Below are 27,483 nucleotides of genomic sequence, written 5' to 3'. Positions count from 1 at the left end.
ATTTTGTCTTTGTATCAGATTTAATTGTTTGTATTGTTGAGGAATAACTTTGAAGGTTCAAGAGTGCTAATTTACTAGTGTGCCATACGGTTCAACGAATTGCTTATGTAGCGTCTAAGGAGCCATATATCAAGTGATCCTAATGGAAAAGTCCTAAATGATATTGGGACTCGGATTCTAATATCAATTCTCAAACAAATGTCTATCAATCATTGATCGTATAATAATGTGCCTGCCTACATTGGAACATGATGAGTAGAATATGGTAAAACTCAGATTTTCTTGAATATTAATTATTAATTTATTACAATGGATTATTTTGTTCAAACTTAGAATTGAACAAACTGAGGAACAGGTATTCATAATTGCTTGGAGATATGTCCAACATTTTTATAGTTGGACAAAAGCTGGAGATTTGGTAAGGTCGATAATCTGAGGACAGATAGTAGAAATTCTTCTCTTTTTGCCGCATAAACTAGTTCTGCAGTCAGGCGATGGGGTTGAGATATCTATGATCTCAATATGATGAGGTGCAGCATAGCTGCTGCTTGGCGGTTGAGCGGTGTAACCAGACGTTACTACCGGTAGTTGCAATTCAACACTAGCAGCTTTATCCATATCTCTTCCATCAGCAAATTCTTCTAAACTAACTGACCTAGTGGCGATTGGAGATGATGTTGTTATGAAACAAGATGACTCTGCACAATCTTTTTCAAGTTCATTACCCTGTCCATAAAAGAACTCGGCCATCGGGTCCATGATGTCAATCTCATTATCTGACGAATTTTGAACCATGGAATCCGGTATTGTTTCTTGTACAAACCCGCTGGCAGTACAACTACCTCCATCACACTCTTCTTTATTATCCCATTCATCTTCGTTTTCACTTAAACTCACATCTCTTAATTCTGAATAGCAAGGAAGCTCATCCATTGGGCAAACTTGGACCTTCATATGCTCAGGCAAGTTTGGGCAACCAGCATAATGATTTGTGTACTTCGTTGAAAAATAATTTACAGTGATGTTCAAGCTGATCATGCATGAATCAAAGGGAAAAAATCAGTTTTAACCAGCAAAACTTAGTTACAGTATATTACTCCATGCGTATAAACTCGAATGAAACGTAAGATGATACCTTTGCCAGGCTGGGAGGGTGAGCATTGTGTATGCCATTTTGATCTTATTAGCTATTCCAGATACGGATTTAAAGCTCGCAGCTGCCTTCCTCACAGCCAGTGATTCATTTGGGTGTTGCCAGGCCCATTCAAACTAAAAGAACAACGTGTTAATACTGGAATTCCTTGTTTTATATATGGCTTTGTGGATAAAACTCAAAAACAATGAGGAAAAATCTCAAAATTACGAACAGATAAGAGACCTTTTTAGCGTCACAAAGCAAAAAGAGAAGGAGAGAGAGAGAGAGAGAGAGAGAGAGAGAGAGAGAGGAGAATCAAACAAGGCACTAAAAAAAGTTCCCTCCACTAATGAAGATGATCAAGAAGAAATTGATTAACAAAAATTAGTGATACTGAGAAACCATACAAATACCAAACCCCAATACTATATTCCACTAATGAACAGATAAGCACTTTTTCTCTCATATTCTCTGTGTGTGGCATGGTGGTACAAATTGGACTCTCTTATGTTTGGCTCCTCAAACTTTTGCTTGTAAAGTTTGGAAGGCCTTTTTTGGGAAAACTAAGAGTATATAATATTCAGTAACCTCAGAAACCACTATTTACATGAAGTCTATATGAACAGATATAAAGGTAAAAGCATAAGAAACTATATATGTATGAGAAAGGAAAAAAACATAGAGATAAAAAAACAAGGCAGGCCAGAATATAAAAGTTTTCCTACCGTGCTCTTTTGATTGAGAAGAAATGGGAAAAACCCAGCTCGCTATATTAAAAGGAAACATTGATTCTATACTAGTACACTTTCACCAAATGTTTTTTTTTTTATATATAATTAATTTTCACCAAATGTTTCAAATGAATAAGTGTACTTTTAATTGAAATACCTATAACATTCCAAACTAAAATAGGATTCATCAGGAAAGTATTTGAGTTTTGGATTTGGGAATTACTCCTGTGAACCCCCCGAGTCACTCTTTTTCCCTTCTTCTTTACAAAATCTTCAATCATGTCCGAATCATTTGAACCCCCCCCCCCCCCCTTTCTCTCTCTCTCTCTCAATAAATGGTTCAAGAGAAAAATCAAGGTGTAACTTGTCATCTAGAATAGGAAAGAAGTTTTTTTTTTTTTATAAATAATATTAAACTTTATTAATGAGAAGAAGGCGTAAGCCAGGTACACTGGAAGTATACATGTGAATACACCGTTTTAAAAGGTAGAAAAAGTTACAAGGAAATCATGGAAGCTGAGACCATTGAACTCTACAGCCATGGCCCGCAAAAATAAAGTCTTCCATAAAAAACCCCTAAATTCTTCTATAGATCTTTCCTGGTCCTCAAAAAGCCTGTTGTTTTGTTCACTCCAAATGCACCATAAGATACAGATAGGGGTCATTTTCTATAGTGCTGCAATCTGCATTGTCCCTGATATCCCTCTCCAACTTGCCAATAATTTAGCTACCCTTCCCGGCATTGTCCATGCTAACCCCATCCTGCTAAAAAAATGATTGTAAGTGTCCCTAGCAAAATCACAATGTAGGAGGAGATGATCTACTGTTTCCCCACTCTTTTTGCAACCAATCCATCATTATAAGACCGCGTCTTCTTAAATTATCAATGGTTAAGATCTTCCTGAGGGCTGCTGTCTAGACAAAGAATGCCGCCTTGGGAGGTGCTTTATTCCTCCATATACTCTTCCACGGGAAGTTAGGCAAAGGTGAGGCTGCAAGAATCGCATAATAAGAGCCTACCGAGAATTTTCCTTTCCGAGATGCACACCAAACCAGCTTATCATCAATTAAAGCATTAGGGGAGATGTTATGAAGTAGGTTAAAAAAACTCCACCAGCATGCTCACTTCCCAGTCATGAGCCTCTCTAGTGAGATTTATGTTCCACACTTGAGTATCATGTGTAGTACCCCACAAGTCTGCCACATTTGCATCTTTTTCCCTCGCAATGCTGAAAATATCAGGGTAAGCCTCCTTAAGAGCTGTATCACCCACTCATACATCATTCCAAAAGCTGATTCTCTGCCATTCCCCATACCTAGCCTGGTGTTGCTAGAGAATACCCCTACCCTTTTCTTATATACTTCCATAACCCCACACCATGTTTCCCCTTCCCTCATTAGAGTACCAACCTCCCCTAGCACTTCCATACTTTGCATCAATCACCCCTTTCCATAGTGCTTCCTTCTCGTAATTATACCTCCACAATCATTTCCCAAGTAAGGCCTGATTAAACAACCTCACATTATGGACCGCTAAACCACCCACACGCAAAGGTGTGCACACCTTTTCCCATCTAACTAAATGAAATTTAAACTCATCTCCTATGCCACTCCACAAAAGGTCATGTTGTAATTTTTCAATCTTGGAGGCAATGCTAGTTGGAAGGGGAATAGAGACAAGAAATAAGTGGGAAGATTAGATAATGTGCTCTTGATAAGTGTGATCCTCCCCCCTGGACAAATATAATCTTTTCCACCCAGCCAACCTGCGTTCTAATTTTTCTAGCACCTCCCCCCAAATTGTCTTCGCTTTGAAAGATGCCCCCAAAAAGAGCCCAAGATACTTCATTGGCAACGAGGAGACCCCACACCCCAAAATACTGGCCAGCCCCTGAATATTACTTACATCCCCCACAGCCACCATTTCTGTCTTCGCTAGATTTATCTTTAAACTGGAAGCCGCTTCAAAACATCTTAAAATGGCCTTCAAGGATTGAATATGCGCTACATTATCATCACATAACAGCAACGTATCATCTGCAAATAAAAGATGAGAAATAGTAATAGGCCCATTGCCCACTGAGAATCTTGAAACGAAACCACCTGCTATAGCGGCCGACACCATCCAACTTAAGGCCTCCATCACGATCACAAATAGTAGAGGAGATAGTGGGTCGCCTTGTCGTAGCCCCTGAGAACTATTAAAGAAACCCACAGATTCACCATTTACCAAAACTGAAAATCGAGCTGTAGAAATACAATGACGTATCCATCCCTTCCATTTTTCCCCAAAACCACACATTCCCAAAAGATAGAGCAAAAAGTTCCAATTGACATGATCATAAGCCTTCTCCATATCCAATTTACACAAAATACCCGGGATCTTTGACTTATAAGCCTGCTATCCAAACATTCATTGGCTACCAAAACCGAGTCCAGTATTTGCCTTCCTCGTACAAATGCATTTTGAGACTTCGAAATGATCTTATCCAAGATCGTACTGATTTTGTTGGCCAAGACTTTTGCAAGAATCTTATACACACTACCCACTAGACTAATAGGCCTGAAATCCTGTGCCTCTCTTGCACCCGTTTTTTTGGGGATGAGTGCAATGAAGGTAGTATTCAAACTCTTCTCAATTTACCAAAAGTAAAGAACTCCTGGAAAACCAGCATAATATCGTCTCTTACCACCTCCTAACAAGTCTGAAAAAATGCTATAGTAAAACCATCCGGCCCCGGAGTTTTGTCTAATTTCTTGATAACTTGATGTACCTCAACTTCTTCGAATAGTCTTTCCAACCAAGTCATACTAAGACGATCAATGGTATCAAAAGCTAACCCATCTACTGTAGGCCTCCATGCAAACGGTTCTTCCAACAAATGGTCAAAATGTCCAGCTACTGGTCTTTGATTTTTGCTTGATCAGAAACTACCTCGCCATCAATGTTCATGGACTCAATTGTAGTGAACCTTCTATGAGAGTTTGCCACTCGGTGAAAAAACTTTGTAGATCTATCTCCCTCCCTTAGCCACAAAGCCCTTGACTTTTGCCTCCAAGAAATCTCCTCCATTAATATCAACCTTTCTAGTTCTGTAACTACTTGCCCTTTTCGACCTTCCTCATCTTCCACACCCTCTAAACTTTGTAGCTCTTGAAACAAGGATCTCTTCTTTGCTTCTACATTACCGAATACCTGTTCACTCCAAGTCTTCAAGTCCCTCTTTAAGGCCTTCAACTTTCCCGCCAATACCTTGCTTGGAGTGCCCTGCATTTGATACGAACTCCACCATTGCCTAACCAACTCCACAAATCTCTCGGATTTTAACCACATATTCTCAAACTTAAAGGGCCGTCTGCCCCCCGGTATTCCCCCACAATCTAACAAAATAGGAAAATGGTCCGAGCATAACTGAGTGAGTTTTTTCTAACAAGAGTCTGAATATTGTATCTCCTATGAAGGAGATAGACCAAGTATTCTTGACTAGGCGTGGTTGCTAGACCAAGTATATTCACCTCCCAAGAGAGGTATGTCCATGAGTCCCAACTCTGAAATGAAATCTGAGAATTCTCACATAGCATGATTTTGCCAACCCTCTCCCGATCTTTCACTTGGAAATCTTGTCACATTAAAGTCCCCCCCCCCCCCCCCCATGCACCATGGCATCTCCCACCATGAGCATAAACCTGCAAGCTCATCCCAAAGTAACCTCCGTTCACCCTCTAAATTAAGACCATATACCCCAACAAAAGCCCACTCAAAACCATCTTCTGAATTTTTAAACAAGCAACCCACAGAATATTCTCCCACATACTCATCAATGTTCTCTACCACTCTTTTGTCCCACATGACCAATATCCCCCCCGACGCCCCATTCGAAGGTAAATACACCCAACCTACATATTGGCAACCCCAAATACTCCGAATGGTTCTTCTTGTGATTTGTTTCAATTTAGTTTCCTGCAAACATATGATGTCTACCTTCCATTGCCTAAGTAATGATCTTATTTGAAGGCGTTTATTGATGTCATTCAGCCCTCTTACATTCCATGTCAGGATTTTAGGCAACATTAATCAACTAATCCAGCCCTTCCTCTATGACGCCCCCTACTCACACACCCCTCTCTACCTTCATAATTAAGAGACCAAGTAAGCCTCTTTAACTCCCTATTTTCCTTCACCCCTGTTCTCCCTTTTTGGTGTCCCTTTCAATGGCAATAAGGAGTGCCTTGAACTGTTCTTCGTATCCTTTATAGGATATCCCTATCCAATCTTGAAGCTCCTCCACTTTTTTTAGAATCCAATCCGGTGGAGTGTTGGGAGGAATACTCCTTAAAGGTGTGAGATCACCTTCTGGGCATCCCCCTCCTTCTTCTGTTACTCTAGAGGGCTCACATAAGAGCAAAACTTCTTCTCCTTCAGCCTCCCCCTTTTCCTCTCCCTTCAACTTCATACTATTTTTATCATAAACTTCCACTTGTGCCTCTACATTCTCCACCTCTTCAAACACATCCCTCGACACCAACTGACCCATCTCCCCCTCCTCTGACTCTTCCATCACTGTTTTGGAAACCAGGACTCCAAAACTTTGTTTGATCTGGGGCACAAATCCTATCACTGTAAGGTTCTGAGATTCCTCTTCGAAAACAACCAAAGCTAGCTCTGGAGAAGCGTCGCCGACGACTGTCGTTGCTGTCTGTGGAGGTGGAACCCCCATAGAAACAACGCCGAGAAAGTGGCGGTCTTTCTCTTCAAATTTTTGTCTCTGTACCACCGTCACTGTCCTCTGTTGCACCGCTGGCCCATTTTCCTTCCCCATCGAAGCCTCCTATGGTGTCGCTGATGTTGTATGTGGGAGTTGCACTCCCATCGGGCCCTCACGTGAGATGATAAGAGCTGGTTCATCTGGAACCTTGTGTACAGAGGTTGATACAGGAGCCTTCATCGGAGGTGGCGCCATTACCGGCGGCACCGGTAGCGCCTTCAGGGCCTAGCCAGTCCCCTCTGGGCTGCACCCCGTCTGGCTACGCTGTTGCCATACGAGTTTCCCGTGAGCTCCCTCTGGGCCCTTAGCCCGTAATGTCGTAACAGGCTGTGGACCTGTTGGGCCTAGGATCCCTCTGGGCCTGTGACCCGTGGCCTTTGCCTTGGTCCAACACCCATCGGGGCCTGGCCCATTTGGCTTGCCATTAGTCCCCACTTCACATAACATAAGTTGTTTCCCCTTGACGCTGAGTTTTATCTCATTTATTTCTTCCAATAATGCCCCCACCCTCTCTCCTTCATAAAATCCAGCACTTCAAGGATCGATGATTCCTCATTTGCACCAGACCGCTTACTGCCAACGTCGACCCCTTTCTGCATTTCCACTGAAATGGAACCTGTCACCCCTGCATGCTACGCAGCTTGAGGCTGAATCCTCTGAGCTTGGGTCACCTCACTATAGGTTCGTGTACCATCTACCTTTGGCCGAGAAGGGAAAGCCCGAGATGAGCCACCGTGACCACCACCCAACTCCATTTCTTTCGGGACAGAGGAAGAAGGGAGGAGTTCCTTCAGTGTATCTCTAAAGTTTCTCCATCCCTCGCCTTTTCTTCCTTCCGGCACCATTAACAAGCCTTTTCTCTTCATATTGCCTAGCACCGAAATGGAGAGGAAACTCCCTTTAAGGTTACGGCCTCTCTGTACTACAAAAACTTGGGAACCTTTTCTGCGTGTCCTTAAAAACTCCGACGATCCCTATGAGACCATGCAATACTTCACCATTGAAGCCAGCCACCGCAGAGCTTTGTTATCCACGGAAATGTTATTCCTCATACGGCAGCTACTTTCTGTTATGCTCCACCACCATCCATCCTCTTTTATGAATGTAAAAAATTTCTGGTCTATGTGTACCTCTTTGCTCCACACCATCACTGATTCACCCACTCAACAGACTAAACTTAGGAATAAGAAAAAGAAAAGGGAAGGGATTCCGACGAGAAGTGTCAAGAAACGTGAGGTTAATCACCACCGGCAAGAACGCCGGTGATAAGGTTGCGGGTTGTCATGTGTATGGGAATTGTTCACATGCAAACCTATCAAAAAAAATAGCAAAGAAGTTACCTAGAGGGACTTTATCTAGTGAAATAAATTTGTGAATAGATGCATAAATTTGTGAATAATAGTGAAATAATTTATGAATAATAGTAAAATAATTTGTGAATAGTAGTGAAAGGGTTTGAGTTAAGATGTTTTATAGGGTTTTGGAAAAAGAAAAACAAAAAATTGAATAAAATATTATAAAATTAAAATATCGTTGTAATATAATTTTAGGTGTAACTTGTCATCTAGAATGGCAAAGAAGTTACCTAGAGGGACTTTATCTAGTGAAATAAATTTGTGAATATGTGCATAAATTTGTGAGTAGTAGTGAAATAATTTGTGAATAATAGTAAAATAATTTGTAAATAGTAGTGAAAGGGTTTGAATTAAGATGTTTTATAGGGTTTTGGAAAAATAAAATTAAAATATTATAAAATTAAAATATCATTATAATATTATTTTTTAATATTATTTTTGTTTTAGAATTTGAAAAAGTTGAATTATTTTTTGTGTTTTGTTTGGAAGTTTGTAAAAGTTGTAATCATTAGATGAAAAAGTTAAAAATTTGAAACTGAAAAGTATTTGTGTTTGTGCTGTTTGGATGTTGAAATGAAATGAGATAGAATAAGATGAGATGAAATGAAATGTGAACCCTATGTACAATAGCATCATGCAAGATTATAGCGGTTTTGTCAAGCTCTATATGGATGGTTGAGGAATGTCAGGAGTTTTAGAAACTTTGGGGCAACATCAAGAGTAATTTTTGGTATGGATCAACCCTAGGCCTAGGGACGCGAGGTTTTATTTCTAAATGAGTAAAGTTTCTTGCAATCAAAAACCCCATGATCTTGAAGTTTACAACATGAGCAGTAACATGGGAAAAATTCGTATATAATCTTTTGTAGAAACCCACTTCACTACTGATGATGCCAGTCCAAATTGAGTCTTTTATTGAAACATATCCATTTCAACACAAACTACAACAAATTGGGTCTAGTATGAGTGAGAGTTGGAAACTCTGCAATTGAAAACCTCCCATAAGATGGACAAATAGCCTTCAAATAGGATTGATCATAGTAGTTTATGGGGAGAAAAGGCAGACAAATCCAAGCATCAAGTTGTTTTCGGCGCTTAATGATCGAGACCACTTGCAAAGGACAACTGAAAGTACTATCGGGTTGTTAAATGGTATGGCTATGAGGATGAAATCCAAGTATGATAAATATTGGGGAATGTTGAGAAAATCAACAGGTTATTATTTGTGGCTACGCTTATTGATCTCCAATATAAGTTGGTTATTGTAGACTTTTGAATTAGGGACGTCCTCGATAATGAGAAGACTGATCAGTTCATTAGAATATTAACAAATAATATTGAAGCCTCATTTCATTATGACAATAGTGGTCAATCTTCAAACATTGGAGGAAGTTCCTCAAGACTAGCAAGTTCTACTTCTTCCTTAGATGACACACATGCTCCAAGTTCAATAGTTTTGATGCAAATGTAAATCCAAGCATCAAGGAATATTATATAATGTGAAAGTGAGATTGAACCGTACTTTATGGAGAATGTTGAGGCACCTGGTGATACATTTATTTCCAGTCCTTTCTTGAATAGCCCAAGATATGTTGGGCATTCTTATCACTATGGTTGCCTCTAGGTCGTCATTTAGAATTGAAGGTCATGTGTTAGATGCTTATTGGAGTTCATTAGCTCCAAAAATTGTGGCTTTATCTACACACAGAATTGACTAAGGTCAACGGCTACTGAACAAATTGTGGCTTTATCTACACACAGAATTGACTAAGGTCAACGGCTACTGAACTAGATAATATTGGTGATGCTGAGAACTATAGGTTTGAGTCGGGTAACTTTTATAGGCTTTTTAGCCTTAATTTTTAAATGACTAGTTAGATATTTTTATTTTTTTAATTCTATAAGTTATAATGTTTATTGTTTTGTAGACCTGTGAACCCCACAATACTTGTGAAGGACTAAGACAGTGACATTATGGGAGGGAGTCAAGTAGATGAATCATGAATTGTATTATGTTAAGTAGTGTAATGTGTAAAAATTTGTTTAGTTTTCAAAATAATGCAGGATACTTAGAGTTGGGGTTGGTTACTTGGTGCCTGGTGGGAACTATGCTTTTAGATGCAGTTGTAGTTGGGATTGTTAATTTTCATTATTTAATTTAATTATGATACTTGGTTGTGGGATTGGGAGAGTGAGTCCTAGAGGAAGTTGTGATTTGTAACTTTGTAATATCCATCTACAGCTACAAATACTCATTAGTGTGATGTTTGCACTTTGAAAGGGTGTGTGCATTAAGAATTTGCGTTGCATGAGATTGTGTTTTAATGTTTGCAATTCTATTATCATTATAATAATATAATTTATAATTTTATTAATGATGATGATGTCTTCTAATTTACATTATAGATTTAGGTGTTATGTTTCCTTGTTTGCAATTTTTTTCTCTTTTGAGGAGCTTAAAGAGGTAAAGTAGTAAAGGGATAGGGATTATTGGTTTAAATTGACATGATATATAGTAATAGAAAGTAATAGTCATCTTATTAAGTTTTTTACTTTTTTAGGTTTTTTTGGCCCAGCACTGTTTTGACCAGCCTAACTTGGCTCCGACCTTCTATTCAAGTGGGCTTTGACCTCCGACACCGATTGGAACGAAGCTCAACTTGACCTCCAACTCCGACTGGCCAGAGTTGACCACTCTAACGCCCAGCCCTACTCGCCCCCAAAATGGTGCTCTTAAGCTTTTTAAAGCCCAGGTGCTCCCCAAGTTAACGAGTACTTTGTTGCTGCTTGCTGCTCTCCCTCACTCAGGTCCTTTGGCAGGTAGGGAGCATTTAACATGCTCACCCGCTTGGGGTTCGTCATGTTTCATGTTTGGAGTGTAGATCTCACATGACCCTCAAAAGCGGGTTGTGGTGTCCACCGTGCACATTACTTGTGGCCCCTAAGTTGGTGGGCAAAGCTTGCCACTTTAGACTCTAAGGGCTCGTTTAGAGACACTTGGAGAATCTCAGAATTTTATAAATAGTAATGAGAGAGAAATGATTTAATAATATTTTTGGAAAAGGAGAGAAAAAATGGTTTAATTATTTGTGTTTTTAAGGTCAAAAAAGTTATATTGATTAGATAATAATTAGATGGGAAAGTTAAAAATTTAAGATTGAAAAGTTGGTGTTTGAGTGATGTTGGGAATGAAATTGTAAGTATTTTTGAAATTTCCCATATAATCTCATTTACCAAACATACCCTAAATCATAAAGTAAACATGTTGTATTTCGAGAAAGTGATGAGGGACTTATCCTCATAGATATTTGGGTGTATTTTGCTAATCAGTTGCGTTCTTGATCTAGAACTCTATTATTTTCATGCTCCATTGAGTGCATCTATATATTAAATAGCTTTCGCTTTTCATATGGTTTTTATGAGCAAGTCCTATCCTTTCTCCAATGACTTCATCTCCTTTCACTTGTTCTTTTAGCTCAAGGGACCAATACATGGGCAAGTCTAGTAGTATACTTGAAGGTTCTTAACAAATTCACCAATATCAAAAAGTACCTTGCAATAACAACTTTCAGCTTGAGCCTAAATTGGTTGCAAACTCCCCGAAAGTGCTCTGAAGTCTCATTAGCCTTAATGCTTAAAGGACCAATCTCCCCAGTATGCCTAAAGGATTCTTAAAAAAATAGCAATTTCAAAAAGTACCTTGCAACGATGTTTGTCGACCTGAGCTCAAGCTTGGTCGTAAACTCTACCATCATTAGCATTAATGCTCAAAGGATCAACTCAGTTGCCAAAATAGGAACAACTCCTTCCCTTTAGGGAATAGGTGTTTTTCCATCTATCATTAACCATGCTCCAATTATACTACCAAGGCCTACCAAACAACAAGTGACAAGCATCCATAGACACAATGTCGCACTAAGATGCGTAGGAGAGACAACTTTGAACTTGAAATTTACTTCTTCATGTGAAGGAAACAAACCCAACAACAAAGCTCAAGTCGACAATCATCGTTGCAAGGCACTTTTTGATAGACGATTGGAGGAGACCAAGGCTTGGACTCCAACATCTAAACTACGATTGGACTTGAGAATAAGAATTGACTTGGTCAACATATATGTCATAATCTTGAAAGAAAATGACATCACACATCAATCTATTGCACTCTTACTAGTGTTAAAGTACCGTTGTTAACTTCTTCTTCTTTTTATAAGTATTGTTTGTTGCGCCTCTGGCTTGTCCAAAAAATCACACAAGACGATAGAAAGACAATATTTAAGTGATTCGGCAACTTGCATACGTCCACTGGAGCGGAAACTCAGTATTTTCAATATGTTTGTATGAAAATTACAAATACTTATAAACAAGTTCTCTATCTCTCAAAAAACCTCTGTTCTGGGGAAACCCAAAACCTATATTTCGCCATCAGCCCTCTGCTTTGATCTCTCACTTCAGTGAGGATGGTGTAAACCAAGTGTTTCCTTTTTTAGGAGAAGCCTACCTAACGTAGCTACCATAGTTGACAAATAAGAAATTTTCAGCAGCTATCCTTGACTGTTGAGGGACTGCTGCAGTCATCTAAAACTAGTGGGAAGCTTCTCTTGGATGCTGGGAGGCTGCATGAGGCTCCATGTGAGCAATTCACACTTGGGGGGTTTCCAACAATCACCCCCTCCACCCAAGTGTGGCAATATTAGGATGCTACAAACAATTGCATCCTTCAAATGATTGCACTCCTTTATTGGAATGCTTGTTAGCCATGAGAGATTTCCGCTATCAAATGCATCTGCAGGTGCATCTTCAAATGGATGTCCAGATGCCTTTCCAAATGCTACTTCAAATGCATCATCATCGTCTACATCCACAGAGCTTATAAGGGATTTTCTTCAGAGGAGTTTACAAGTGCTCAACTGCACAATCTCAACTCCCTATGATTCTTCTTTCGCTTGAGACCATGAGTTCACACTTAGGTACACTTTGAGCAAATTAAGCTTCGTTCAAGCCACAGCCAAGCGGACAATTTACCTGGTGCCTTTACAGCTTTCAAACCAGACTCCATAATCCTACAATCAATAATCTCCAACTTGGAGACTAGTTCTCAACATGCCAGCCTCTATTTTCAGCATGATCCCTTATCATCTCTACAATTTAACAACTGGCGTCTTCAAATTAGCATCACTTTAGTTCATCACGTACAGTGCCCTTAATCAACACGTCTATATAGGGCAACACATCTCCCACTGCACTGGAAATCAATGGTCTCGCACGGACCTTGACAAATATCAGAGAACTTGTTGCTGACCTGGGCAACTGACTCCTCATCCTGCTGCTAACATAGTCGATGTGCACATCTTGTGTGCAGTCTCTGCTAACTTCTCAAGATTTTTCTTCATACTGTAATTCACTACCTTCATTCAGCAGGATATTGTTTAAGGTAGTAACCACCATAGAGGTCTGATCGTCTAAGCAGTCATGCGATCATCAACGTTAGGTGTAGACATCCCTGGAACATCTAACGTTCTGTTCCCATCTCTCACACCTTTGCTTCATGTTGTGATTTAGGGAAATTTCATCAGGTTTAGATGAGAAAAAGTAAAACTGACTTCCTTTTACTTCCTTATCTAATTTGCACGATCATTATCACGAGCCAAGACCAATGAATCATTCGTGACCTTCCACGCCTTTTTGAGAAAACACTACTAAAATGACTATTGTCTTCAAGCTATAGAAATACGACGTCATGTATTTCTTCAATCACCATATTCATAGCATCATTCTCAGTTTTCTCCTAATTTTCGCAGTCACTTATGGCCTGTCTTGCCACAATTCCTAACGAGTCATCTGTTGTTCAGATCTTGACTTGCCCTTACTCTTATTCCTGACTTTGATTAATCCAAGCTTCTGACTTGCACCATATTCATAGCATCATTCTCAGTTTTCTCCTAATTTTCGCAGTCACTTATGGTCTGTCTTGCCACAATTCCTAACGAGTCATCTGTTGTTCAGATCTTGACTTGCCCCTACTCTTATTCCTGACTTTGATTAATCCAAGCTTCTGCCCTGATTATCAACATTCAGGACCAACAAACTCGAGATCTTGTCAGAATCTTTTCTGATCTAGGATAAGATCTCTTACATTATGAAACTTTAACTTTGACTGCTTTGCATAATTACTCATAACCATTCATATGACCTCCCAAACTTTTAGACCACAACGCCAAATACTATTGGACAACAAATGTACCTTCTACCTCTTTGAAGTTGAACAATTTCTTCATCTATACTTTATTATTTGCAACTGGTTTTTCAAAGAAAACCACAATGAGATCCGTTGTAGCTCTCCTCTTAATAACATTGTGCTCCATGAGTTGTATGACTGCCAAAACCTACCGATATAACAAGTTAATGAGCATTGTCCAATGATCTGAAATTTGAAACTGTCTTAAATCAAGCCCAAACGAATTGAGTCCAGTGACATTGGACTCCAACTAGCTGACATCAAGCCCAAAACAAATGGTCTGGCATGACTCCAACTGACTGAGATCAAGCCCAAACAAATGAGTCCATCACGACTCCAACTGGCTGAGATCAAGCCCATAACTGATCTAAAGTCTAAACAATCCAGATTATTAGAACCGATGACGAATATCAACATACCCAACGTACGGATGAATCTAGAATGATCCAAATATTTGGAAAGCACTATTTGATCATTGAAATCGGACTCCGAATGGCTTAGATCAAGCCTAAAAACGATCTGAAATTTCAACGGTCCAGATCGTCTTGCGCGTGTGTTACATGCATTGGGTTGCACGCACTAGGCTATGCGTCTGGGGCGCGTGAGGCACATCTCATGCGTGACGTGCTGAGTGCTTCTAGGGCGCGTGGAGGTCCACGTGCGTCCTCTCACGCGTCTTCACCCGTCTTCACCTAGGATGCATGCGAGCGCATGTCCTTCACGCGGTCTTCTTCCTCCCGCCGCAAGTAAGGCGCGTGGGGCGCATGTTATCCACTCATCTTCTTCCTCTGGTGTGACTGAGGCGCGTCTGTGCACTCTCCAACTTCTAGGGGGCGCGCGCGTACAGGCTCCTCCGGCATTCATTTTTTATGTCGTTTGTGGCAACGGATTCGTCTTGACGAAAGGAATGTCATTGTGTGATCAAAAGTTGCTTTAGATCAACTTTATTTTTCTGGACAGCATGAAACCAAAGCTCTGATACTAATTTTTGCACAATTGTTGCACCTCTGGCCTGTCAAAAAAATTACACAAGGCGAATAGAGAGACAATATTTAAGTGGTTCAGCAACTTGCTACGTTCACTGGGGCAGAAACTCAGTATTTTTAATATGTTTGTATGAAAATTACAAACACTTATAAACAAGTTCCCAAAAGGCCTCTGTTCTGGGTTTCCCCAAAACCTATATTTCGCCCTCAGCCCTCTGCCTTGATCTTTCACCTCAGTGAGAATGGTTTACACCATTGCAAAGTATCTCATTTTATAGGAGAAACCTACCTAATGTAGCCACAATAGTTGACAAATAAGAAATTTCCAGTAGCATTGACTGTTGAGGGGCTGCTGCAACCATTTAGGACTAGTGGGAAGCTTCTCTTAGACGGTGGGAGGCTGCATGTTCACATGGGCAATTCACACTAGGGGGAGGGGTGTGTTTCCAACACTATTGTTAACTTTTGATATCATACATCAAAATGATCACAACACACTAGTGTTATGGGATCCTGTTGTAACTTTTGGACCTAAGTCACTCTTACTATCAATTAAATTGAAAATATGTGAATTCAGGGATTTATAAAATTGAGAAAAGAAATTACAGGTCCCTAAGCTTTAGTCTAATTGTATAAATAACTCCCTTTTCAAATTTTGTCAATTTACTCCCTTATGTATGCAATCTCTACAATTAAACCCTCCGCAACAACCATTTTTTAATTATTTTTTTTTTTTGTAATTTTTTTTAAATCTTTTAGTTTTTATCACTTTTTAATTAATTATTGATTTTGTTTTAATAATTTTTATATTTTAAAACTCTTTAAAAGTTTCTTTTATTTCTCTTTTGAATATTTTGAAGTTTTATTGAAATTAATATTTACATTTTTTCAAACATTCATCGCAGATTCGCAGTTTTTATTATTTTCAAATAATTTTATATTTCTATTATTTTTATGATTTTTACAATGAGGGTGTTGACGTGACATTTGAATGCCACGTGTCAAGTCAGATTAATTGGTGGGTTTAATTGCAATAAATTTACCCAGGGAGTAAATCAAAAATATTTGAAACCAAGGGAGTAATTTACAACACAAATTTTATAATTAATCTACTGAAAAACCAAGGATTTTTTGTAAACAAGTAAAACTCTAAGGTGCTGTTTTTGTAATCAAACGTACAAGAGTGCCTACCTATTCGAGTGAAATAAAGTAGTACTGAGTAAAGGGTATGATTAATGTCAGATTCAAGTGATAAATAGTGTAAAGAGAAACTGCAGCACCAACGTTGGATCCTTCGTAGCAGCATAAAAATTGCAGACTGTAAACAGCACAGTACTGAAATCCGTACAGAAACTCAATGCCAAAAGAAAAAAGAACAACAGCAACAATATTTGGTGTTGCAGTTTAATCAAAAAGTGCATATCCCCAAAGTAAATGATATGGAATTCAATCTTGTAATGATCGGTCCCAACATAGTTTGTAGATATATTCAACAGAATTAAGAAGCAAGAAAGAAAATGAAACAAAAGTGTAAAATTGGAACCTGGAGAGCGGAGACGTTTGATGGGAAACCATAGATGCACAAAACCATTTCCCAGGGTCTCTTTTTCTTGGTCCTCCACGCACCACTCACTATTTCGCCATTGTGCTGCCTTATACGACGCCGCGGATTCACCGTAAATCTGTAAAATTCCCAAGAAAAGAAAATAGATACTTAACGAATAGAAACAAATTTGAACCATTTGACTCTTGAGGGCTGGGAATCGAAACAAGAAAGAACAAAAGTAACCCAAAGGATTGGCAACAAACCCGATGTAGGTGTGGCCTTTGTGACGTGGGCTGAGGGAGACCAATAGATAGCACGCGAAAAACCGTTTCCCTTCTTTGCCCACGTTTCCATCTCCAACTTTTTCTTCCACTCCCGACCGAGAGATTAGGGTTTCCAAGCTCTTCGATCTTCCCCTTCTCTTCCTCATCTCTCTCCCTCCCTCTCTCTATCAGTAACAGAGGATAAAGCTACAAGATGCCATTCTGACCGTTGGGCATGTATGTATAAGTATTATTTTGTTCTTCTTAAAAAAAAGGTATTCTTTTATAAATATAACCGTTGGACAAAATTCAAAAAAGATATAAAATTGGACCGTTGCGTATATTTTCTTTTCGTAATATTATTATATTTAAAGAAATAGCGTAACCATTTATATTAATAGAATCTGTAAAAAAAATATGTAAATATGACTATACATAAAAATTTTATATTTAATATTAAAAAAATTATTCAAAAAGAATATATTAAGAAAATTTTACACATTATCTTTACACTATATACCTCTTTTTTTTTTTTCTTTCAGTAAGTGTGTAATGTAGAGATCATGCGTAGAAGAATTTAATTAATTTAATATAAAAAAAAAAAATTAAAATATATATAATGTGTGTTGTAGATAACTGGATAGCAAAGCTTTGATATTAATGAATAGATGAAAATAACTTTAATTCAACTTTTTTAGTATTTATTTAGACTAATAATAAATAGTAAATACAACACCAACAAGAAAATACATACAACTTTTACAGCTCATTTTATAATTTTTAACAAATTTTTTTTAAATGAAGGATACTATTGTAAAATTAAAATTCAAATCGAAAATATTATTTTTTATGAAGTGATATTATCCTATTCAACTATATAAAATTAGGTATAAAATGGTTTTATAAATATTATTATTAATTTATTTTTTAACAAGAATTCGTGTTCAAGACATTTGGGCAGAGGGCCTAAAATATTTCTATACTAAAATTTAAGTTTATTTTTAGTAATTATTATAAATAATATTTTTTTATTTTTTGTAAAAATGTTATTCTTTATTTTAGATTTTGTCAAAGTGAATCACTTATTCTGAGTTTCATTGTAGGTAAATGCTAGTCCCACCGAGAGTGGGTATTGAGAGAATCCACTTATTTTTTGTTTTGTTATTTTCAAAATGTTTAAAGGAGTTTAAAAAATATTTAAAAAATACAAAAAATAAAAAAAGTATTTTGCACTATCGGTACAATGCATGGGTCACCGAGAACATGGGTCGCCTTTCTTGGTGACCCTAGCTTTGTCTATTTGTCCTTCATTCTAACCATCAATAATCATTTTTGGCACGCTTCCACAGATGAAGTGTGGTTATCTCTTGTCATCAACCTCTATGCGTATATCTATCACAACACAGCCGCAATATTTTTTTAAGTCATTCTACTCAGCAATCTTTCACCACAGTAAATATGTGGTGTAGGGCAGCTAGCACTAAATAAAATTTTCTTTGTTTAAGGTACAACACTGTATATGCACTAATATTTGTCACTAAGCGCTACAAGTTTGCTAACAACCATTCTTGGTCCGTAAGAGTCAAACATTTCCAGTGGATTATCCGTAACAGGTTGAAGGACCAACATAGGCATTCTTACATTCCAAAACATCAGCTCTAGGCCAGAATGACTTATCGATGTATGGGTTACCTAAAACAATATTAGACACTTCAATCATACTCTGATGCATTCCAATTCTTGTTGAGACACTAGGCTATGCTAATTTGGGAAACAAAAAAATGGAAATTAATTTCCCACAAACATCCCTATAAAAAAAGCTTCATATTTCCCTTCATGTAAAATTGTAAAATCATTATCAAAGGCCTGATTGGCATAACCCCCTAGCCTCCAAAATAAAGGTCTTGAATTTGAAACCCCCCTCTCCAAATGTATCAAAAAATAAAAAAGTTGTAAAATCATTGCCCATGTAAATGCCTTGGACATAATGAATATTGTTTAAAGCTCAAGGTACACTTGAGTGCAAAGGCCTCATGAAACCCAAGTACAAAGTGCAAAATGTCTCTGATCAAAATGAAATTTTTAGACACCATAAGAACAAGCTTACAAATTTAATTTTGGTCTATGGGACACCAAAATTACAGAAAAAAAAAAAAAAAAAAAAAAAAAACGAAAACAAAAACAAAAAAAACAAAACAAATTAACAACATAAATTGGAAGCACACGCAGCATACAAACATTCTGTAATCACCATCCCTAATAACCCGTCGGTGTTGATTTCAATCTATTTCTCCCTTATTCCATAATAAAAGCAAGACTATAACTTTAAAAACCGATGTCAACACTACAAGAAGCTGAAAAAACACAGGACTACCCTCTCAAGATCCTGCTACACATTGAATGGCAATTACGCTATCTGATAAGGTAAGCAAGAACATGCTGTGTCCTATGCTTTCACTATGCATAACGCAACAGAAGAAATCAATATTCATTTCTATGAGAACAGTAAATATGCAATTGCAGGCTTGCTTTCTGACATAGCCACCGATCCAGCTTTCTTTATGTCATGAATCACACGTAATTTAAGAGAAGGATTAGCAAATTCTTAATAGAAAGAAACCAAATTACAATCTCTACAAGGGCATAGAACCCAGTAACTCAGGAATTAGTAAATTTGGATTACAATTTCCCCATATACTAACAAGGATACATTGTTTTCCAATGATTCAAAATATTACAACATGAACAGCACAGAGGCAAATTATGATTTGGCCTCGTACCTACAGAGAATACAAAGTGGCAGTGCGCTCATCGACGCGGATCAATCGGAGCGCTTAAAGGACGGAGAAACCAAATGCCTCCAGAGGTAGCGACCACTGGCCATGTCCACAAAGGTCCAGAATGCCGAACAGGCCTGCAAAACCCCCAATTTCAAAAGTATAAAACAAAATACGAAAAAAAAAAGGCAAAAGAAATGGAAGTAAAAGTCTTTGAAGGGAAGGAAAAGGAAAGAAATCGAGAGAATGGCGGAGACCTTGGATGAGTGATGGTTTTTGTGGAGGGGATCCTTTGTAACGACGTCGTTTTCGGCGGCGGCGACCTGTTCTTGTGGAGGGTGGTCGAATTTGAGGTTTTTGAGGACAAAGAAGCCGGCGAGAGTGGCGGAGAGGAAGATCAAAATCAGCCTCAGCGGACACATTTTCTCGATCCGATAAGAAAGAAAGAGAGGATTTGGAAAATGTGTTTCGGTCACACACAAAGAAATTGGAGAGGGCTCAATTGAATAACTTGAATGCTTGAGATGTCAACTTCTGTATTTGACAAATTCAAATTTTCTTAGGGCAACTTTGTTTTGGTCAACTTTTTTATTTTTTAATAATTTTTTTTGTCAAATCTAATTAATGATTAAAGAGACCTTAATTAAGGAAATATTTTATAATTGAAATATTTATTTTAAGTGATCTTTAATTTAAAAAATTGATATAAAAATATGTAAAATACTTACAAGTGTGAACAAAGAATAGCAAGCCAATATAATTGCTCTTAATTAATTTTTAATACATTTAATAATTTTATAATTAAGCATTATCATTTTAAATAACCTATTTTGAAAAAAAATCTAGTTGCAAACACACTTGTACACTAATATATATATCAATTTATTATGATTGATCAAAAAATAAATTTTATTAAAAACAGTACTAATTTAAATTTTAAGTATAAAAGAATCAGTATTGATACGTAAATTAGTACGCGACTTTATTTATATGTAATAAAACTCTTTTAAAATATATATTTATTGTGATTTGTTAAAAGTATTTAGATACATTAAAAATATATTTTTGAGGATTATTTAATGTTTTTGTAGGATTCTTCAACGACATTAATCAAATTAATAGATGAAACTCTTTTACAAAAAGATAAAAAGTAAACACGTAATGGTTGAGCAACGAGCGCACACGTTTTTGGAGAAGAAAAGTCCACCTTCGGTTTGGTGGACCTGAGTTGGATCCCATTCTAATCCACATTCAATTATTATTTATCAGAATTATTGATGGTCACAAATAAACATAAATGCGTATAAATAATTCGTCAAATTGAAGGACATGCACTGTGGAATTTTAAAACCATATTTATTGTAAAGAAAATAATATTTATAATCATGAAGCGTGTACTTTTCATGTCTTTTGTTTAAAAAAATAAAATAAATTTAAGATCCACATTAAAAAATAATTTTTTTAATAATAGCCTCTATTTTTCTTTTAATGAAAAATGTGAAACTTCATTAACTCAAAGAAATAGCATAAACCTGCATACAATCTAGACTAATATTCATTTCAACAGTATCTGTTTCTAACTCTAGAGATGACTTAGCAAAATTATGATTTATTGCCACATCTTTTAATAAAAACAACTTTCCAACTAATGGGTGGTAGAAGCTTTATATCACTGAGGATCATTTGCACTCCATCACATATGTCCCTTTGCTGCTGAAAACCAAGAACAACTTGTCATGAGTCGACTTCCAGAATAACTGAACTCAGCCCTAGATCAAGTGCCAAAATAGCAGCATGATAAGCACCCTAAGACTCTGCCAACAAAGGATCAACTAACTAGCCCTTGAAACCTTCTTAGTAGCAAAAACCCGACTCTCATGATTTCAAGCAACAATACCATAACCTACCCTATCCTTAGGCTCACATGACGATCATCCCAATTAATCTTGATGTGGCCAATTAGAGAAGGAGACCAATTCATGTAATCTGCTAGTGACACACTAGAGGTGGCTTTAGAACCAAGCTGGACAGCTTGATACTGAGCAACCAATTCCTTAGCCTTGCTAGCTAAAACAAACGGGTGAGCAAAAGAATCCTAAAAAATGAATTGATTTCTTATGTAACATATACTCCTAGCTGTAACAGCAAAGATATCCATAGCTTCTTTATCACATATTGAAATCAGACCCTCAACCAACTCTTTGAAGCTGCCTAGCCTAATAGAGCTTTTGTTGATCACTTTTGGCCCTTGACTCCACAAATCCATATCAGAAACACAGCTCTATAAAGTATGAGACACCGTTTCCTCTTCCCTTAGGATATTGTTAATGGATTAGTCATATTCAAAAATAAAGTAACTTTTTAACTATTATAAATAAAATTAGCTTGCAACAGATTAGCCAATAGTAAATTCTTTTGCTTTTAGCTATAGTAAATGTAAAGATAATATCAAATTTGGTTGTTACTCTACCAGGAGCAAATCTTTATTTTATTATTTTTATGTAACTCTCACTCTCTCTGTTATGAAAATTTAGAAGACTTGGGAGAATAAAATATAGTTAGATTGGAAAATTGAGTACATATAGTTGAAAAATATAAATTTTTAATCCATAATTTAATTTGAATATGATTACTAATTAACATATAATAAGTAGAATAGTAAAATATGATAAAAATAAAGTATTTAATTTTTTTAATTATTAATTACTCATTACTATATAATGAATCAATGGATAATTTAATGTGGAGATTTGATGTGAATAGCCAAAGTCAAATTCATCTTATATTATTTTATTGTTATATAATGAAAAAATAATTATTCCAATGTGGAGATTAATGTAAATGGAATAGTCAAAATCTAAATTCATCTTATATTCATCAAAAATGTTATTTACATATGTATAATCCATTAACAATGCTCTTAGGCAAATGTGACACAAAGGTGATTCAACAACCTTTTTCTTGAAGAGATTTAAGCTTGTAGGCAAGAATTTTAGGCATGCTCTCCAAAGAAAAACTTTTGTAGCATTGGAAATTTTGAACTACCAACACGATGTCCACTCTAAGTATTTCTGAGTCCCAAAGGAAGTCTGACCTTTAGGGATGTTAACAATCTCCTTTTATAGGTGATAGGCACTCTTAACTGAAAAAGCTCCATCTTTTACACCCAACCATATCAACCTGTCTCAAGACCCAGTTGAGCTAATAGGGATTTTTTGTATAACAGCAGCTTCATGTTCCCCAAACACAACAGCCACTCTCTCCTTCTTCCATTGCTTGGCATCATGGTCAATAAGATATGCAACCGTGGCATTTTTTGGTAAACAGTTAATGGGTGACTGAATCATGCAGCTAGAAGGAATAGGTAACCACCTATCCTTCCAGATTAAAGTATCAGCTCCATTACCAATCCTCCAAAAAGACCATTTCTCGAGTAAGTTCCTAACAATTTAGATGATACTCCACATAAATGATGACCTTGAACCCACCTTGGCATGAAAAAGTCAGTAAAGGAAAAATACTTCCTTTTTAGAACCTGAGAAGCTAGAGAATTAGGATTTGGTAAGATCTTCCATCATTGTTTAGCCAATAATGCCAAATTAAAACTTTTCAACTCTCTAAAGCCTAAGCCTCCAGCAGTTTTAGCTTTCCCCATTTGTTACCAAGAAACCCAATGAACTTTATTTTCCTGTTGCTGCTGACCCTACCAAAATTTGTGCATGACCCCATTAATTTCTCTTAAAAGAGCTTTAGGCAACTTAAAAGTCCCCATACAATAAGTAGGTAGGGCTTGTATAACAAACTTTAAGAGGATCACTTTCCTTGTCTGGGATATAGAAGCTTAGTTTTCCAATGGCTAATTCGATTTCTAACACTATCCAAGATTCTTTTGAAAGCCTGGTATCTTGACTTGCCAATAAGAGCAGGTGAGTCATGATATTTTTCATAGCAAGAAGTGAACCTGAGTCCAGCCATCTCCAATGTAAATTCCTTAGTCACCCTCTTAGTACTTTTACTGAAAAAGATAGAAGTTTTAGCTGTGTTCAATTTCAATCTTGATGCACTTTCATAAAGATTAAGCATTTCAAGAATTTTAGCCCACTCCATAGCATTTGCTTGACAAAACAACAAGCTATCATCAGTAAAGAATAGGTGATTGATGCTGAAATTATCCCTGCCAATAGGGAAGCCATGTATTTGTTTCACTAATTCAGCATGATTCAGTACAAAGCTAAGTGCCTCAGCAACAATAATGAAGAAATAAGGGGATAGAGAATCCCCTTGTCTTATACTCCTTAAAGGTTGGAACTAGCCTTGAGGAGAACCATTATCAAGAATGGAATAAGAGACAGATTCGACACACTTCATGACCAACATGATCCATCTAGCATTAAATTCCAACTTGCTCATGACCTCATTGCTTATGTCCAATTTCAAAGTCATATAAACTTGCTGGCCCTTCCCTTTAGAATTCATGGAATGCAATGCCTCAAAAGCCACTATTACATTGTCAAGAATCAACCTCTCAGGCACAAAAGCACTTTGTGTATGGGATATGATTTGAGGCAGTATAAGTTTGAGTCTGTTAGCAAGGACTTTAGAGATCGCTTTGTACAACTCATTACACAAAGAAATAGGTCTATAATCAAATAGGATTTGTGGCTTTTTTATCTTAGGAATTAGCACTATATATGTCTCATTGATGCTGCCAATATCACTAGTAGAATTGAGGACCTCGAGCACAGCTTTAATAATATCACCATCCACTTTGTCCTAGTCTTTTTTATAGAAAACTGGTGAAAAACCATCTAGTCCAGGAGACCCCAAGGGATTCATCTGAAACAAAGCTGCACTTACTTCTTCTTTTGTAAAATCTTTGATAATATGTTGTTCATATCCTTATCTACCTTATGTTCCACATGGGCCAAGCAAGCTACAATATTAACAAGGTTAGAAGAAGAAAACAATCTCTGGTAATGCAAACAGAAAGTTTCTGCAATATCTTCTTCATTGCATGACACACCTCCATCCTCCTTTATAATTCTTCTAATCTCATTAACTTTCCTTCTCTGGTTTAGACTTTGATGGAAAAACTTCATATTTCTATCCTCATCTTTGAGCCATAACATTTAGCTCTTTGCTTCCATCTTGTGTTGTCCTCTTCCAGTAAAATATCAACTTCCTTTTGAATTTGTTTTATAGTCATTGTATGAGCACCAACATTGATATTTTGACGTTTGGACAGTTGCTTGAGTTTTTCCTGAACTACTTTTCTTTCCTTGCATATCATGTTCTTATTCCAGTTTAGCAGTGAATCCTTGCATCTCATCAAATTCTGTTGCACTCTTCTCAGGTAAGAGCCTTGCAATACCTGCTGTTGAGCCCAGCTATCTTGAATAATACTAGTGCAATCTTCCCTCTAGTCCCAACTGGCCTCATATCTCAGTCCCACCACTCATTGAAAATAAGAAAGGAATGTGATTAGATGTCTAGGCAACCACAAGAATGATCCTACACTCAAGGACCAGAATTGTATATAATATATTATAATAACAAAATTCACGCCCCTTTGACTTCTATACAAATGGATTGAATTGATCAAAATCATTGATTTAATCATAAATACGATTCTATACCTTGTAAGAGTAAATTGAATTAATTCGTCATATTTCTATTTAAATTTGTGGAAATTGATTAGTTTATTTATTTATCGTGTCTAAACTGATACAAGTTTTTATCCAAACTTGAGTTAATGTCATTCACTAATTCTGCTGACTTGGTAATTATCAATAAGGTCCTTTCATTTAGCTAATTAGTAGTAATTTAGACCCATATTTGCCATACGACAATGCTAGGTTGCACATTTGGTGTGCATCCTAAATATGCATATAAGTGCATATGGTTTTTTTTTTCTTCTTCTTTTAAGTATTTTTTAAATATTTTTAACCATTAATAGTCACTTTCTTAAAAAAAATAAAGAAAATAAAATATATGAATGTACATATTTAAAAATCATAGTAGCATTTACTTTTGCCATATGGGTCTTTGGATCCGGGTCGGCCTTTAGAAGTTGCAGTAATGTCCGTTCGTGGGCCTAAGTTAAGGTTGGGCCTTCTCCTTCTACATTTTTTAAGACCTTCTTTGTACTCTTATGGTATGCATTAGGCCCCGATCTTTTTCTTTTTAGAGACATTAGGCCCCAATCTATAGTTGCATTTAACTCCAATAGTAAGCAACGAAAGAATAATGTTATTTTTCATTTTATTATTATTATTATTATTATTTTAATATGGCATCTAATAGTTGAAAACTTTTTATTATTTTTTAGCAATATGTCCATCATTGGAAACTATATCAGAAGATGACAAAAGAATAACGATTAAATTGATATAGAATGTTATTAGAATAATTTTATGTATATACAGTCTTAGTATACAAACTCCACGCAATCTCTTTTAAAAAATTAGAATTTATTATTATAAAATATATTTTTTTATGTGATTTATAAATTTACTGTAATTTTCCTAAAAGAGTATTCATGGTCGGTATGTATAAATTATTTCACAACAGAAAAACAGGGTGATTATATAGTTATAATTATGTGCTAGCTTAGCATAAATTCCAAATTCCATGTCAAGGCTGATGTTATTTATAGCATTTTCTGATGTCATATTTCACAATATTTTTTATTTACTTTGTAGAAAAAAAAAATAGATTTTTTAAAATTTATATTATGTATATTATTATTATTATTACTATATATTACTCAATGTCTTACTCAGACCTGACCTAAGATTATTGATCATTTAAAAATGAATGAAAAATTTGCTTCACAATGTGGGGCTCACAGCAGTCATATTGGACACTTTTTATATAATATAATGCTTGCCATAATTATTAATTATTGAGATCATGAGAAATATAATAATATTGAAGCTAATGCTTGCCATGATTGATCTTCTTGATTCTCAAACCCACTAAACCGAAAACTAATCAAAACAGGATAAACATGCTGGAAATGAAATAGATTTATAGTAAAGAAATGATATTTACAGTTTTAAGATACGTAACGTCGTGCGTTATTTTTTAAAAAATTGGGCGTACACTCGCTCGCTAAAACTATATATAGCATTACATATATATAAAATAATAAATATTAATTAAAAAATATTTTATTTTCTTTTTTCGTGTAAGTCTTGGGGGATGGTCATGCATTGCATGCATGCATGCCTAGATCTGTCAATAAACACCCGAAGATTCTGAACAGAAGATTTTAATTAGGAGTTTATAAAGTTTTCAAACTAAGAAAATGTCATGACATGATATCGGTTTGCAAATCCTATGACCTTGGAATATTAATAATTAAAATAAGATTTATTATATTAATAATTATGAATGCACTGTACGTATCACTGATTACAGCAGCACTATGAATTTTATAGAAAGATATACAGCAATATTCAATCAAAATAGACACTTAGATGTTTGCTTAGAAAATTACTACATTTAGAAAATTATAACAAAAAATTTATGTGCAATCACTTTTAGATATTTTTTATGTACTTTATTAATATAATTGACCGTGTTATTTTTTTTAATATAAAATAACTTATTATGTTAATTCGATCATAGTTTCATTCTATCACTTAAAAATGTACGCTATTTTTAAATAACGTGACATCTTATGAC

General features: G+C 36.3%; 2 protein-coding genes across 2 annotated transcripts; both read right to left on the bottom strand.

The window, feature by feature from the left end:
- Nucleotides 1–263: 263 nt before the first annotated feature.
- Nucleotides 264–17,249, bottom strand: LOC122294601 (structure-specific endonuclease subunit SLX1). Its single transcript, XM_043103490.1, has 4 exons — nucleotides 17,018–17,249; nucleotides 16,752–16,890; nucleotides 1,136–1,269; nucleotides 264–1,030 (listed from the first exon to the last, which is right to left on the bottom strand). Exons 1-4 carry the CDS (start codon nucleotides 17,182–17,184, stop codon nucleotides 391–393), a joined length of 1,080 nt encoding a protein of 359 aa, XP_042959424.1. The 5' UTR covers nucleotides 17,185–17,249; the 3' UTR covers nucleotides 264–390.
- Nucleotides 17,250–19,598: 2,349 nt separating this feature from the next.
- LOC122294721 lies at nucleotides 19,599–20,324 on the bottom strand. The gene is made up of 2 exons (XM_043103642.1): nucleotides 20,052–20,324; nucleotides 19,599–19,931 (listed from the first exon to the last, which is right to left on the bottom strand). The coding sequence occupies exons 1-2, from the start codon at nucleotides 20,214–20,216 to the stop codon at nucleotides 19,839–19,841; spliced, it is 258 nt and encodes an 85-aa protein (XP_042959576.1). The 5' UTR covers nucleotides 20,217–20,324; the 3' UTR covers nucleotides 19,599–19,838.
- Between the last annotated feature and the right edge of the window lie 7,159 nt (nucleotides 20,325–27,483).

The sequence above is a fragment of the Carya illinoinensis genome, chromosome 14 (assembly GCF_018687715.1).
Source record: "Carya illinoinensis cultivar Pawnee chromosome 14, C.illinoinensisPawnee_v1, whole genome shotgun sequence".
Classification (NCBI taxonomy): domain Eukaryota; kingdom Viridiplantae; phylum Streptophyta; class Magnoliopsida; order Fagales; family Juglandaceae; genus Carya; species Carya illinoinensis.
This window is presented reverse-complemented; position numbering and strand designations above follow the sequence as displayed.